The 14,859-nt window shown below is 35.2% G+C and overlaps 1 protein-coding gene across 4 annotated transcripts in view; it reads left to right on the forward strand.

Moving 5' to 3' along the window:
• TBC1D32 (TBC1 domain family member 32) overlaps positions 1-14,859 on the forward strand; it is a 179,804-nt gene that overhangs the window by 31,455 nt on the left and 133,490 nt on the right. For all 4 annotated transcript variants that reach the window (XM_060030026.1, XM_060030027.1, XM_060030028.1 and 1 more), the window contains 6 exons: positions 1,439-1,517; positions 1,644-1,747; positions 1,839-1,900; positions 2,464-2,608; positions 4,970-5,029; positions 11,752-11,842. In XM_060030026.1, coding sequence (XP_059886009.1) covers positions 1,439-1,517; positions 1,644-1,747; positions 1,839-1,900; positions 2,464-2,608; positions 4,970-5,029; positions 11,752-11,842 — 541 coding nt within the window. The remainder of the gene's footprint in view (positions 1-1,438; positions 1,518-1,643; positions 1,748-1,838; positions 1,901-2,463; positions 2,609-4,969; positions 5,030-11,751; positions 11,843-14,859) is intronic.

Genomic DNA, 14,859 nt, shown 5'->3' on the forward strand with positions numbered 1-14,859 from the left:
AAAGGAGAAAGATATTTCAGGGTTATCTTTTAACATTTCAAGGCATTCTAACAGGAAATTGTAAATTTCCCTCTTAAAGACATAATAGTGGTCTAATAGGTTTCCTTTATTCCTTTTATAAATATGGTAAAGATCCTACTGGGTCAATGTAAGTGGCCTGATTTGTCCATTATATTCAGCAAGAGTCAGTGTGGATACTTAAGGCAATAAAATTGGAAGACGTTGTCATAGAGGGGAAATGGTAATAAAACCAATCAACTTGAATAGAAAACAAGGTATGGTGTTCTTTTCATCTAGAATTTATGCTTTACCCAAATTCTTGAGTTTGATTCTGTTTCTTCATTTTCTACTCTAAAGCAGGGGTCCCCAACCCCCAGGAACTGGGCCGCACAGCAGGAGGTGAGCAGTGAGCGGCTAAGCTTCATCTGCCGCTCCCCATGGCTTGCATTATGGCCTTAAGCATCCCCGCCTTCCTGTCTGTGGAAAAATTGTCTTGCACAAAACTGGTCCCTGGTGCCAAAAAGGTTGGGGAATGCTGCTCTAAAGGACTCTTACATGTAACTGAGTGAAGCCTATAGTGTTCGAAAAGTATGACAAATACTTACCAATTGCTGCAAATATGAAAACTTCCCAAAGTATTTAATATCCTGTGTTCAGTACGAACCTCTTGGGTTATTGAAATATATTTTTAGTCACTTGGGTAACCATTTTTTGTAAGTGTATTCATCTAATATTTGATATAGTCAAGGTTTTTTTTTTCTTCAGAGTAGATCATTTGAGGGAATTTAATTTTTTTAATGGGAAACTGAATTTCACTGTTAGGCTCAATCCCATCAAAGTTGGTATAATTAAAATGATAAGCTGTCATTTCTAGGTACCTACGAGTGTCAGGTACTGACTACATCTGTTATTTAATTCATTTACACTGTGGTAGTTTCTACTTTACGTTTTAATAATGTAAAATTTTGGAATATAATATTTTTCTTGGGAATAGGCAAAATTACTGAAGTCCTAACAATCTAATTAATCTTCCTATGTGAGCAATTAAAACAAAAACAAATAGTGGATTTGGAAAGGAGTGGGGTTTTTTGTTTGTTTTGTTTTACATTTAGTACTCCTACTGTTTCTTTGTTTGACTCCTCTACATTGTGTCAAATTGTAACAAATTATATTGTTTCCTTTCTTCACCCCATCTCCCCATGTCTGTATCTGCTATTACCAGATTTTACAACAATATACTGCTGTATTAGGTTGACTCTTAGTTTTGGTTGACTTTACGTTTTGCCAACCAACACAAGAATGCGCCGTTTTAATTACATTTCTACTGAAATTTTTGAATGGTCTTGTGTTTATTAAGTTTTTTACTATGTAGAAAACGATTCTTACAAAAATAGATGATGAAAGAATATTGGATACAAATCTTGTTTCATTTCCATAGGACCGGATTTTAAAATTCTATGCACAGACGTTTACACTTTCACCATTACATATGACCAAGGAAATTTATAAAAGCTTAGGTATGTTTATTATATAATTTTTAAAATTTATAAGTTTGTACTTAAGAAAATGGATAGGAAATAACTGTTGCAGAAAGCACTGTGAATGAATGGTATTATAACCTTATTTTTATATTTTCTTTTTAGCTAAATATTTGGAGTTATACTTTCTTTCTAGAGAAAATCATATTCCTACTCTTTCAACTGGCATAGATATAACTAATCCTAATGTGATCCACTTACTTAAAAAGGTATTCATTTTCTATAATATGCTTTTATTTCTGTTTAATTCTATATTTAAGAATTCTAACTTCTTGAGAACGGTTATGCACTGTTTTATAGGTTCGTCTTCTAAATGAATATCAGAAAGAGGCTCCATCTTTCTGGATTCGACACCCAGAAAAGTAAGCCCCCTAGTTTATGCCACTGTAAAATTAGGAGTGTTACTGTCCATATACATTTCAAAGAGAGTAGAGACAGTCTTAACTGATTTACGTGGTTGGGAAAGGCTTACTAGTTTATTTTTTAGCTTTTCATGTTTTTTTACTTAGCTACGTGAATGGCTCTATGCAAGTACCATTTTATACCATTTAATTATCACAACAAGGTAAGAGGCTGTTGTAGCTTCAGGCTGTTTCATTACTGGTCTTCGCTACTTTGGTCAAGTTCCTTGAATGTTCTTTAAACTTTTCCCTTTTTAGTTCTAAGATTTTTAATAAGGTTGTAAGAGTAACTGTGGGTCTAAAAAGGAAAGTTAAATTTGGACAGCCGGTGTTGAAGTAGAACATAAGTTTTTAGAGCAGAGAAAACTGGGGGTGAATTTCACCCTGCTATTTACTGAAATATTAAAAAATGATGTTTCTAAAGATTACCTATTACTTTATCATTCCATAAATATAAAATGTCACTATTACATATATATAGCATTTGTTTTTTTCTAAAAATAACTTCTTTCCCAAACTTTAAGGTATATGGAAGAAATTGTGGAGAGTACTTTGTCTTTATTATCAGTTAAACATGATCAAAGCCATCTTGTCTCACAAAAGATTTTGGATCCAATATACTTTCTTGCATTGGTTGATACCAAGGCTGTGTGGTTCAAAAAGTGGATGGTAAGGAAATACGGAATGTTTTATTACCTTTCTTTGTGTATTGCTCTACTGTGTCAAAGAATAGCTGCTGTTTGAATGTTTACTGTGTGCCAAGAGTTCTATCACTTTTACACATGTTAACTCACTTAATTCTTATAACAATCTATGATATAGGTGGTGGTATTATTATCCCATTTTACAGATGCAGCAACTGAGGGATAGAGAAGTAACTTGCTCAAGATGGTTTACCTATTAGGTGACAGAGTCAGAAAAGGATTTTAATGGTAATTCATTTGAATCTATTAAACTGATGACCTATACAAAATCATGTCTTAGTTTAAAAGCTACGAATTTTTTAAGCAGATGTGGTAGAACATAAGGGTTCAATGCTCACTTTTCTCTGGCTTAGAGGTCTGAAAACATCTCTTCATTTGCCACTTAATGAAATTGCAGTTTGTAAAATGTGTCTAATGCCTGAATGCTCGTGACTTCCTGTGGAGTTGATCACTATCTTAGGACTGAAACTAATATTAAAAGATTCTTACACTGTTGCCTCCCTCATCTGCTGTTGAATAAGAGTGATCTGTGTCTGGCAGTAGTCATAGCTGTGTTGGCCTGCGTTCTCACATCTTGGTCCCTCTCAACCTGTATTTGTTGCAGTGGGGAAGGATGGGAATGGGACCATGACTTGCCATGCAAACCATGCAAAGCAAAGCAGCAACATGTTCATTTACTGCTGAGCACGATTTGGACATTATCTAGCTGATGGCTTGCTTTTTTTTTTTTTTGCCGTTTATCTAGACTGTATAATAATGCCCAGTTAACCAAAACATAATTCTGTTTGGTGCTTAGCACTTACCTGGCCTACATATAGTATATGTTTGATAAATGCTTGCTCAACTTAATTTTACCTGAACCCTTTGTTCCTCACATCTGACATTTGACGTTTTTCTTTTTTTTGATTATCAAATTACACCACTATTGTAGACAATATACAAAATATGTAAAAGCACAAATAAAATTACATTTCTCTAATTCTATAACACAGGGATAACAGCTATTAAGATTTTGTTTTATGTGGTTGTATGCTTTAAAAAAGACCTAAACAGGTGAATTTTAACAAATCATATTCTAAGTGTTTATAATTAACTTTTTTTACTTAACATTTTTATTGTCAGCACTTGATTCTTAAGAGAATGATGCACATTACAGGAAAACTAACCAATGGAAAATTATTAAATCAGCTCCCCAAGTGTGTTCTGGTATTATTAAAATTTATCACATCCTCCTCCACTCATCTAAGGCAGAAGTTGTCAAACTTTACGTAAAGGGTCAGGCAGTAAATATTTCTGGCTTTGTGGGCTGTCCTGTTTCTTTTGCAACTACTCAGTTCTCAGTAGCCCAGAAGCATCCATAGGTGATATATAAATGAATGGATGTGACTATGTTACAATAAAACATTGTTTACCATATCAGGGGGCAGCTGAATTTGGCCTGAGGGTTGTGGTGTGTCAACTCCAGTCTAAGGGATGTACTATGAGGCTTTCGTTTTAGAACATGATCAGTAGTTTAATTGTAAGTCAATATGTTTCTCTTACTAAACCTGAAAAAAAGATTAATGGTTTTTTTAAAACATTTTAAGCTACAAGGGTTAAAACACACAGGGTTTTGATTAACCCTCAATTAATCCAAACCCCACTTAATTAAATTCTATTCCTCAGAATTTTGATAGATTTTTACAGACTATTATTTAATTTTTTAAAGTAAAATAAACTACATTGAAGGCTAATGATATCGAACATAAGTAATATTCATGTAAATTTTCCCCTTTGTACAATGCATAAAAATCATATTTTAATCTCATCCATGTTTAGTTCTAAGGAGAGAGTTTTTTGGCGCTTCGAATCATTTTTAAAATATGACTGGCAGAGAATGATTAAGATACTGTCCCTTCAGAGCATTTCAACCTTGGCAGATTTCTGCATGTGTAAACAGTACAGTACCCTCTTCATTGTGAGGGTTGTGATTCCTCCCCCGACCCCCCTCGCCCTCACTTCTTAATCTTTACTTTAGGCTCTGTCATACACTGGTAGTCAGACATGGTTTTTTTGGTTTTAAAGTAATTTAGCATGGTAACTGGACACAACTGAGGGGTAGATTGTTTTCTATTGGTCTGTCAGTAAATGCTCCAGTTTTTAATATAATTTTCATTCTTATGACTGCTATGCTCATAATCCATTGTACTTAAAAAACGTGTTTTACCCTGATTACAATAATTTAAACTAAGTTATTGTGTAATTTATGTTAAAGAAATGTTACAGGAAAAATAGATTTTGAATGGTATAGCTTGAATATTAAATACCATTTTATTCCTAATTTTAGCATGCATATTACAGCAGAACTGCAGTACTAAGACTTATTGAAAAGAAATATAAATCTCTGGTAAGTCTATATTTCTGTTCTTATCTTGAGAAATATTATCAGAAAAAGATATCTGATGTAATAACTTGAATGTGCAAAGTTGAGTGATTAATTAATATCGGATAATGAAGCAGTCCCCCTTTTATGTGACTTTTAAACTACCATTCTGTGAACATAAAAGGATAAAAGTAGAGACTTAAAACACTGTCAGGATAACAGTTAGGAAATATATAACTTCATAGTAAATTGGGCTGGTAACTAGCTATTTTGGGATAAGCCATATTAAGTATTGGGTTGGCCATAAAGTTCGCTTGGGTTTTTCTGTAACATTATGGAAAAACCCAGATGAACTTTTTGGCCAACCCAATATTATCATATAGTTTAATTCAGATCAGTTGTTTGTAGGGGAGTTTGTTCTATAAAATTTACCCATGCTTTTAACTGAAAGTTGCATGATAAAATTCAGAATGGTAAATGCTTTTGTAGTTGCAAAAATTGATTCAAGTTACACTAAATATAAACTAATACTGTAAAATATATTCATAAAATTTTCTGCATTTACTGCTATTAGTAGAACAACATGTTAGGGCACTGAAAGGAACTGAAATCAGCAAGTCTAGCAATTAATTGACAAACATGAAAATTGTGAAATTAAAGTTATACTAATATGACTTTGAGATAAAAAATACGTTCTATGTAGTTAGGTAGAATCTTGAGTTGAGTGAGGTAAAGGGAAAGATTCCTAGAACTGTGAATTTTAGGAAGACTGCAGTAGAACATAAATTGAAGAAAGGAGAATAATAATTGTTTTGTGTTTGAGAATTAGGCTTCAGAAAGGAGAAGAGGGAGATGTTGAATATTAGGATGGGAATTTATTTGTAGAGGTAATAGGTATTTAAAAATCCTTAGAGAACCTGAAAGTCTTTCCACATTTCTCTCATTCCCATTTTAACTGGAAATTTGTTACTGCCGTATGAGCCTAGAGTGATCTTGCTAGAATAGAAAAAGGAGAAAAAACCAAGAATTTTTTTCCTCTTATGGTTTGACATATAAATAACTGTTGGTATGACATAGGCCCTAGTGGATGTATTTCAAATGTTTCTTGTAGATTAACTCTTAAAATCCATTCCTTATTTGGAAAGTGAATTATACTATAATCAATTCTTAGCCTACAAATAGTTACTTCATTATCAACTTCAGTATTCTATCAACTTGTTCAAATATTTCATGTTCATAATTAATCAAATTTGCATGAGATTTCATCTTAAACCTCATTTTCTCTTAAAGCTTTCCTAAATTTACCAAAATATCAAGAGATTTTTTTTTTTAATGGTGTGTGTGTGTGTGTGTGTGTGTGTGTGTGTGTGTGTGTGTGTGTATATATATATAAAATTTAAAAAGTAAACCCAACTTTTGAAAAGAAACATTGGGGAAAATGGATGCCATGTTTGTTTGTTCCCATTTTCCTTTCAGAATTGAAGATCAAATTTTGTATATCTAAAAAAAAAAAAAAAAAAATTTGTATATCTGCAGTGGGAACTTTGGACCACTCCATGGATTTGTCTTTGGGACCTGGGATCTTCCCAGGCCAGGGCTCAAACCCATGTCCCCTGCATTGCCAGACATATTCTTTATGACTGTGCCACTAGGGAAGTCCCTAAATTGATTCTTTAATTTTAATTAATTTAAATTTAAAAGTAATATGGGTTAGTGGCTACTCTTTTGTGCAGTTTGTTCTGTCTGTGGCATATATGACATTTTCAGTAGGTAGCATTGGGCAACAAATAATTTGTGTATGTGCTATCAGTTTTTTAAAGCAATATCTGTACTGATTGAAAAACATTTTGGCTATCAGCATAACTATTATTTTTAACAATTTGAATCTTTTGTCCAGTTTACCCTTAAGGGAAAGACTTCTGAAATGGCTTTATTATGTAGTATGTTTCCTATTTTTCTTGCCCTCTTAAAGTCGTTTAAAAAAAATATTGACAGCTAGGTTATTTAAATTCTCCCTACCTTACTGTTTTTTATATTTCCCCCACCCCGCCTCGCCAGTCTTAGGGGTTAACAGTTAAGTGAGCTGACTGGTACATATTTCCTAGTGCAGGAGAATAAGTATGAAATAAAATACTGAATTTTACAGCAAATTTGTCTTTCCTAAGGTTTAGGATAATCGCTTTTTATACCCTCAACTTGACTCTTTAATATTTAAATTTACCTACTGTAGATCTGCTTTTTTTTTTTTTTTTTTTTTTGCGGTATGCGGGCCTCTCACTGTTGTGGCCTCTCCTGTTGCGGAGCACAGGCTCCGGACGCGCAGGCTCAGCAACCGTGGCTCATGGGCCCAGCCGCTCTGCGGCATGTGGGATCTTCCCGGACCAGGGCACGAACCCGTGTCCCCTGCATCGTCAGGCGGACTCTCAACCACTGCGCCACCAGGGAAGCCCTAGATCTGCTTTTTGCTCCTGCAATTTAAAGGAAGTATTATATCATGTGATTGTCCCTCTTCTAAGATGTACCTTTTTCTGTGATTGTTACCCCTTCTCAAATAAAAGATAGCACGTGTAAGAAGTAATGGGAAGGAGTAGAAGGAACAGAAGTGGGTTTAAGTGGGTAGTGAAGATAAAGGTGAGTAGAAATGAGTGCAAGGAAGAATGGGTTTTTGAAGGTTTGAGTGGAAGTAAACTAAAGAGTGAGAAAGATTATGTTGGAGATAGTACTTTGAGTTCTCAGAGACGCTATTTGTTCTTTTGCCTTTTAATTCTTTAGAGCCTCTCAAGTATATTTGTCAAGTCAAAAGTTCTCCATAATGGCAGTTTTTCAAAGTCATTTTTTTGTTGCTATTTATCAATTTATGTGTAAGAATTAGGATCTTAAGAGTAAGTCCATCTAGGAAGTAGTTCTGTCAAGGAGGTTGCACCTTAGATAAACTTATGACAAACGTGAAACAGATCACTATACTTTTGGGCAAAAGTGTGTGCTTATGAATGGTGTCTCAGGTTCTGACTAAGCAGAAGCTAGGGAGGGGCTGTGTGATTGGTGACATGATGATCATTGATTCCCCTCTTTCAAGAATTGACAAGTCAGGGAGTGTCCTCATGAAATTTTTGTAGAAGTCCCAAGGCAGTTTGACCAGTTGCCTTTGCATGAGTTTGTTGCTGGTAGCCACTCATCTCAGGGCTGGCTTGGATTTGATTGACTGGATTAGAGACTTTCTGGACTGTGCCTCCTTTTGTTTCCTATGAACACTCCTTTATATATTCAGTAGATGCAAGCTAAACCAAAAGAACACAGGAGTTCAGAGTCTACAAATAACAACAAAAGCAAAATGAACACAGAAGAATAAGCAGGTTAATAGTAGAACTATTGACCAAATGGTGCTCCTCCAAAACAAAAGGCCACTTTGTACAAAGACCTATTTCATTACAAATCCAAGGAAAATAAAATCTAGCAATGAGAACTCAGTGAAGCAAGTTGAAGCTTAGATCATTGTTGAGACAGACTCACGTGGTGGCAGATCTGAAGGATTATCAAAGTATGGGACTTGGGGACCCAGTGAACACTCTTCTTTGAGGACCCCATGGAATGATGCCAAATGAGAATCCTCAAGGTAATCTCAATGTAAGCTCCAGAATCATTGAGGGTTAAGACCACTGTTGAGTATCTGAAACAATGCATAAAACTGAGTTTATTGCTTACTTAATTAGGCAAAGCAGATTGTTAATATAAAATTTCGGGGAAAACTTGGAACTCAGGTTGGGCTTTCAGAGGTGAGAGTGAGTTCATGCCAACTGTAGATTTCCTGGAATGTGTCTGTTGTTGGCTGACTTTTAGAAGAAAGGGGCTAACTGATTGGTTTGCTTACAAAAGTATGTTCATTGAGATCTGTTGACATGTCATGATTAACAAGGTTTTAAACTTGTTCTAGATACCTGTTAACCATGGTTATATAGAAATATGGTTCTGGTTTTTATCTATAGAACAATTGCTCATTTTCAAGGATAGTGGGAAATTTTTTTATTAATGAGTAGGTGTTATTCTGGGAAAGAGGGGTGATGGTTAAGGTAGTGGTGGGAAAATATTTCAGGGCCATGGAATAGCATGTTTAAAGGCTTTAGGGATTGGAAAACACATAGTACACTTGGAAACTGCACATATTTCATATGGCTGGACATAGATTGGTGAGAGAAATGTGAACTAGTATTAGAGAAATTTCCTGAAAATCAGTTCCCTGAAAGCTAATATTAAGTGGATGATGTTTTTTGAAAAGTTCTTAGATGCTTTAAATTGGGTCTGTGCCAGTTGACCTCAGTTTGTTTCATTCATGTATGAGGCAGGATAGGGCCTCATAATTCCATTAAAAATAGGAAAGAGCTACTTAAGGGGAATCTTAAGCCCTTTCCCTTTTGCAGATAAAAATGAGTTTGTTGTTAATTTCAGGTTTGAATGTGTTTCAAATTCAGTTGGTATGCATTGACTGGTGAGATTTTTAGTGGATTTGCTTTTAATGAATTGGTTATTTGACTGGTCACATGTTGAACTGGCTTTTGGTGACAGACTTTTACACAGGTAAATGTATTTCTCTGTGCGTGTGTGTGTGGCTGCGGAGGGGGACATCTGGAGGATGAGAGGAATAAGACTAATGTTAGATCATTAAAAAGTTCTTATTGTCAAATTTAGGAGATTGGCCTTTATTCTGGAGGTTTAGTGAGCCACTGATAGATTTTCATGTACTGAAGTAATATCATATTAGGGCTTTGGAAAATTTGGAAAATGGGCTGAAAGTGCTAGGTGGAGATAGTTTTTACTTCAGTACTTCTCCCCTAAGAGGCTTTGCAGTAATCCAAGCAAAAGATGATGGAAACATGAATTAAGGCTATGACAGTGTATTGGGATAAATGGGTGGACTCAGGAGTACTATATTTAGAGCGTAGGTTTTAGAGGACTTCGTTTTTTGAAAGGGGTTTCGGTGAGGACTTACTCATTTGAATGTCTATCATTCTTTGGTCATATCGAGTTTGAGATCCAGATTTCTGGGGGGAAGTTTCATTTTATTGATCTGGATCCTAAAGTTTGATTTAGATAAGACATAGATATGGAAGGGGGTTCCCTAAGCCCACCCCCAGATTTGATGATTTGCTGGGAGGACTTATAGGAGTCAGCACATAGTTGTACTCCCAGATATGATTTCTTACAGAAAAAAGATACAAAGCAAAACTGGTGTAGGGAAGAGGCGCATTGGGTAAAGTCTGGAAGATACCAAGCATGGGCCTCCAAGAGTCTTTTTTGCCAGTGGGGTCACACAGGACTCCACTTAATTTTCTCCAGTGTCAAATTGTGACTGCTCATGTGAAATGTTGTTTACCAGGGTAGCTCATTAGAGACTCAGTGCCCATTTTCTTTTTAAATTGGGGGTTAATCATGTTGGCACCTTCTGCCTGCTACACACCAGGGATTCCACATTCCCAGAAGGAAAACAGACGTTCAGCATAAACCACATTGTTTGTACAGTTTAGGTACAGTTCTTAGAATGGGGGGAAGCTCCTGAAATCCAAGTTCCCAGATGCTGGTTAAGGACCAATCTTGTAAGCAGGCCTTTCTAATGATAGAAATCCTGCCGTGTTAACTCTTTTGCATGAAACTGAGGCCATAAGAATGAATGAGACTAGGAAATCTATCAATTCCTTGATTCCATGATTATGAACTTGCCTCTATCCACACAACCTCCATCTTTTTCCCATCTAAAGCTTAACCCTTCCTTCCACTTAGGTCCTAGCTGCTCCTGCTCTTAGACACCTTTCTGTCAATTATCCTTTCTCTCCTGCATAGTCAAACTTTCTATTTACTTAAACATGACCATATCCTTCCAACCTGAGGAATTCATTCTTGACTCTAAGATCCCACCCCTATGTTTTACTCGTTTTTTTCTTTTACAACCAGCCTTCTTGCAAGTGAAAATTGTACTATAGCTGCCTTTACGTTTTCCATTCCTATTCCTTATAGTTAGTTTTATTCCCCAAACTCCCCTGAAACTGATCTTTTCAAAGTCACCAAAAACCTTCTTATTACCAGATCTAACAGTTATCACTCCTTGTCTCACTGGTGGCCTCTATTTTATTTGAGAGTTAGAATGAGAGGGCATCTACAGGAAGTATGTAGGTGCAGAAGAAAGGAAGAAGATCGGAAATCTCTGCTTGAGGAGAATGGGAGAAGGAGGTAGAATAAAGACTATCAGAGAATCGCTGGGTATAGAAGTTGGAGGTCAATTTTTATGCTGTTCTTTGGATTGAGTTTTTTTTTTTATAGTTTTTAGCAATTCTGGTATCTAAGATAGAAACGAAGGCTAGATCCAGTTCACATTTTGCTGGCTAAGTAGGAAGAAAAAACTCAAAGGCAAGGGAGCTGGGGGTATTGGCAAGATAATTTTTAAAGTCATGGCCAGAATTTTTGCATCTTTCACCATAAAATGTAAAGTACAGTTGTATTTTTGCCTTGACACCAACATTGTGACAATGTTATATTTGTTGGTTTACAAATATTTTCTGTGTTTCCCAGAATGATGCCATAGTTAAAATGTAACTGGGGAGACTGAGCTTTAATGGCCTGGAAAGGTGCTATTCTAGATTTTCTGAATATTTTTCTTAAATATTTTCCCAGCATATTTTATAGCCTTGACTAACTTCTTTTAATACATGGACTTGTGGACTTAAACTTCTGTAATTAATAAGCTATTATTTTATTAGATAACTACAGCAGTTCAGCAGTGTGTTCAGTACTTTGAGTTGTGTAAGACGATGAAAGCTGATGAGGTTTTGGGACATTCAAAGCCTTGTGGTAAGTATGATATTTTGTTACATTTTAAAAATGGTAAATTTTGTTAATAAAAATAGCTTAGTAATTTATTTTTTAATATCATGATAAATTAGATTGCTTTTGCTAATACAAAATACTTTCCACAAATTTAAGATATACCATAATGATGACCTTTTATAGCCGATCTACATTTGAGGTTATTGTAGTGAATCTTACCATCTGCAGTTCTTCAGTTCATACCACGGTGTATGTCCTAGTGTGTTATGCTGCAATAATACACTAGAGGAAGAAAGAATGAATATATCAGCCATTTATGCATTTTAGTGGGAGGAAAGTTTCTGTTTTATAAAATACTGTCTTATTATTGGACATATCACCCCACTCTGATTCTTCTCTGCGTATCCTCAGTCTGAGCTAAAATATCCTAGTTATTTCATAATCTGGCCCTAATATATCTATCCAATCTCATATCTAGTTATTGATTAAAATGAATCTTCTCTTAGAAGGCATACCAGTGCCTGTATACTTTGTTATTCCTACTCCAGCTGCCACTATCCATAATGCCCTACAATGATATAAATCTTATTGTGAAAGAATAAACTGTATTCAGGAAGCTTCCTTTGCCTAGTGTGAATTTTTATTGCCCTTTTGCTTACGTCACACAACTTGCCATGTGAATTTGATGTCTTTTATCATTCTATTTTATGTCACTTCTCTAAGCAAATATTAAGTTCTTTGAGAATATGAAGATATCTTATAATTTTCTTTATCCCTGAGTAAATTCTTAACTCAAGGAAAATGGTCAAAGACCAATTATTAACAGGTTTCAATAGATAAGTATTTTGTAGTAGAGGAGAAAGTACAGAAGCCAGAACTTCGAGAGACAAAAAAGATATATAAGTTGATATATATATTCTATCATCTGTAGATTCATAAATTTTTCTAATCTAGTATTAAAATGTTGTATCTAGCTTTTTTTTCCCTCTACCACTCTCCCAGCCCTTCATGGCTTTGATTTTTTCCCTATCTAGTGAAGACCTCTGGGTGCTTCACTGCATTCTTTTGACATTTCTTTCAAAATTTTTGCTTTCTTTCAGAGTTTCCTGCCTGCACTTACTCAACTTTAGATCATCTCTGGTCCTCAGAAAATTGAACAGAGAGCATTGTAACGTTAAATTGATGGTGCACTGATGTATTTCTCTGGCTTCCATGGCTCTTTGTGTTGCTTTGGAATCAACTTAGATATTCTTTCTTCAGTGTTCCACCAGTCCCATCAAACCCCCCCAGGCCTTGTTCCTGCCTACTTTTCTCTCGAGGAAACCTTGCATCCAACTTTACTGAGAAAAATGGAACATTTTGGATATGAAATCCCCAAATGTCCTGCATCTATACCTACAGACGCATATTTATATGCCCTTATCAGTATTCCCTTCTCCAGGCTACAATGAAGAGTAATCCTTCCATTCCAGATTGATCTATTCGACTGTTCTTGATTCTGTTTGCATCTGGTGTTTGTTTTTTTTTTTTTTTAAGAACCAGGACATTGCTTCATTTGTTGTTTTGTCTCCCCTTCTATTGGTACCTTTCCTTGCATTCTCTAAACCTGCTCATATCTTTCATATAAAAAACTGAGCAAGTTCATATGTACCTCACATCTCTCTGCTTCCCTTAAGAAAAAAGGCCTTCCAAGTGTTTAATATGTACCCAGGTCCCATTTCTTACCGCCTATTCACTTCTCAACCATGGAAATGAGGCTTTTATTTCTATGGTGCAGTGATCTTCCCATTATTAACTTTCTCTTCTTTCTTGCCCTCATTTTATAGCATTCGCCTCTCTTGACCCTTTCCCTCATCTTCCTAGTACCACTCTTTGATTTCTTCATTCTCATCTAATAAGTTTTTCTTAGTCACTTGAAAGGCTCTTTTCTTTATATGTCTGTACTCACAAAAGTTTTGCCTTTTATTTTTTTTTCAGCTTAGTCTACCTGTTCTTTCTTGAAGGAGCCCATTCATTCTCATGGTTTCAAATATTACATATTTATATATATAAGTGATGACTCTGAAATATTTAAGTCTATACTCCTTTCATGAATTCCAGACCAATGTACTCATTATATTTAGTATTCTATCTGGAAGATCCATGGCAACTTCAATATTAAAATATCAAGGACTGAAATCACTATTCTCTTTCTAAACATTTTTTCTTCAGAATTAAATAGAAGAAGAATTTACTATGTACACAGATATTTGAGTTAGGAACTTGAGAAATTTTTTAATCTTTTCATGGTCTGCATGTAATTCTGGTTAAGGCATATTGATTTCAGTTCCTTAAACATTTGTCTGCTGTTCTCCATTCTTTTCTCTTATGGAGGTTTTTGTTCATGATTTTCCTGATGAGTCTTACTTTAAGCCTTGGCCTTCTTCCATTCACCTTTCCATGTTGCCATCAGAGTCAGTTTTCCACATGCATGTTTGATTCCTTTCCTGCTTGAAACCCTTTAATATCATCCCAATTGCCTCTATAATAAAGCCCGTACTCTTTCTGCAGCTCAGTCGTATGTGATCAGCTACCTTCTAGCTTTTGTTTCTCCTACTTGTCCTCGCTATGCTCTGTGTGTATCAGGCTGTTTGCCGTACTCTGAATTGGAAGCCCAGTTTCATGCTGCTTCTTGGTTTTTGACACCAGCAAATAGTTCAGGGTCTTAAATAAAAGAGGTACTCAATAGATCTCGAATGTATGGATGAATGAGTGAATAAATGATATATGTTAGAAGGAGTCTGTATTTTAGAGATTGTAATTTCTTTTGCAAACATGGTTATAAATATCGTTTGTAGTACTGGCTTTTAATTGGTAGAATTAAACAATAAGTAATGTTTTATATTCCTTTCTTAACTTGAAGTATCTTTATAATGAGAGATAACTGACAATCTTATGGTGTTTGTTTTAGAATGAACACTGTATGCATGTTGTACTTTTCTGAGGTTTGACAAATTTTATTATGAATGCTTTTCTTCAGATTTAGGTGTCTTAAAGTCTCT

This window comes from Delphinus delphis, chromosome 14 (assembly GCF_949987515.2).
Source record: "Delphinus delphis chromosome 14, mDelDel1.2, whole genome shotgun sequence".
Classification (NCBI taxonomy): Eukaryota; Metazoa; Chordata; class Mammalia; order Artiodactyla; family Delphinidae; genus Delphinus; species Delphinus delphis.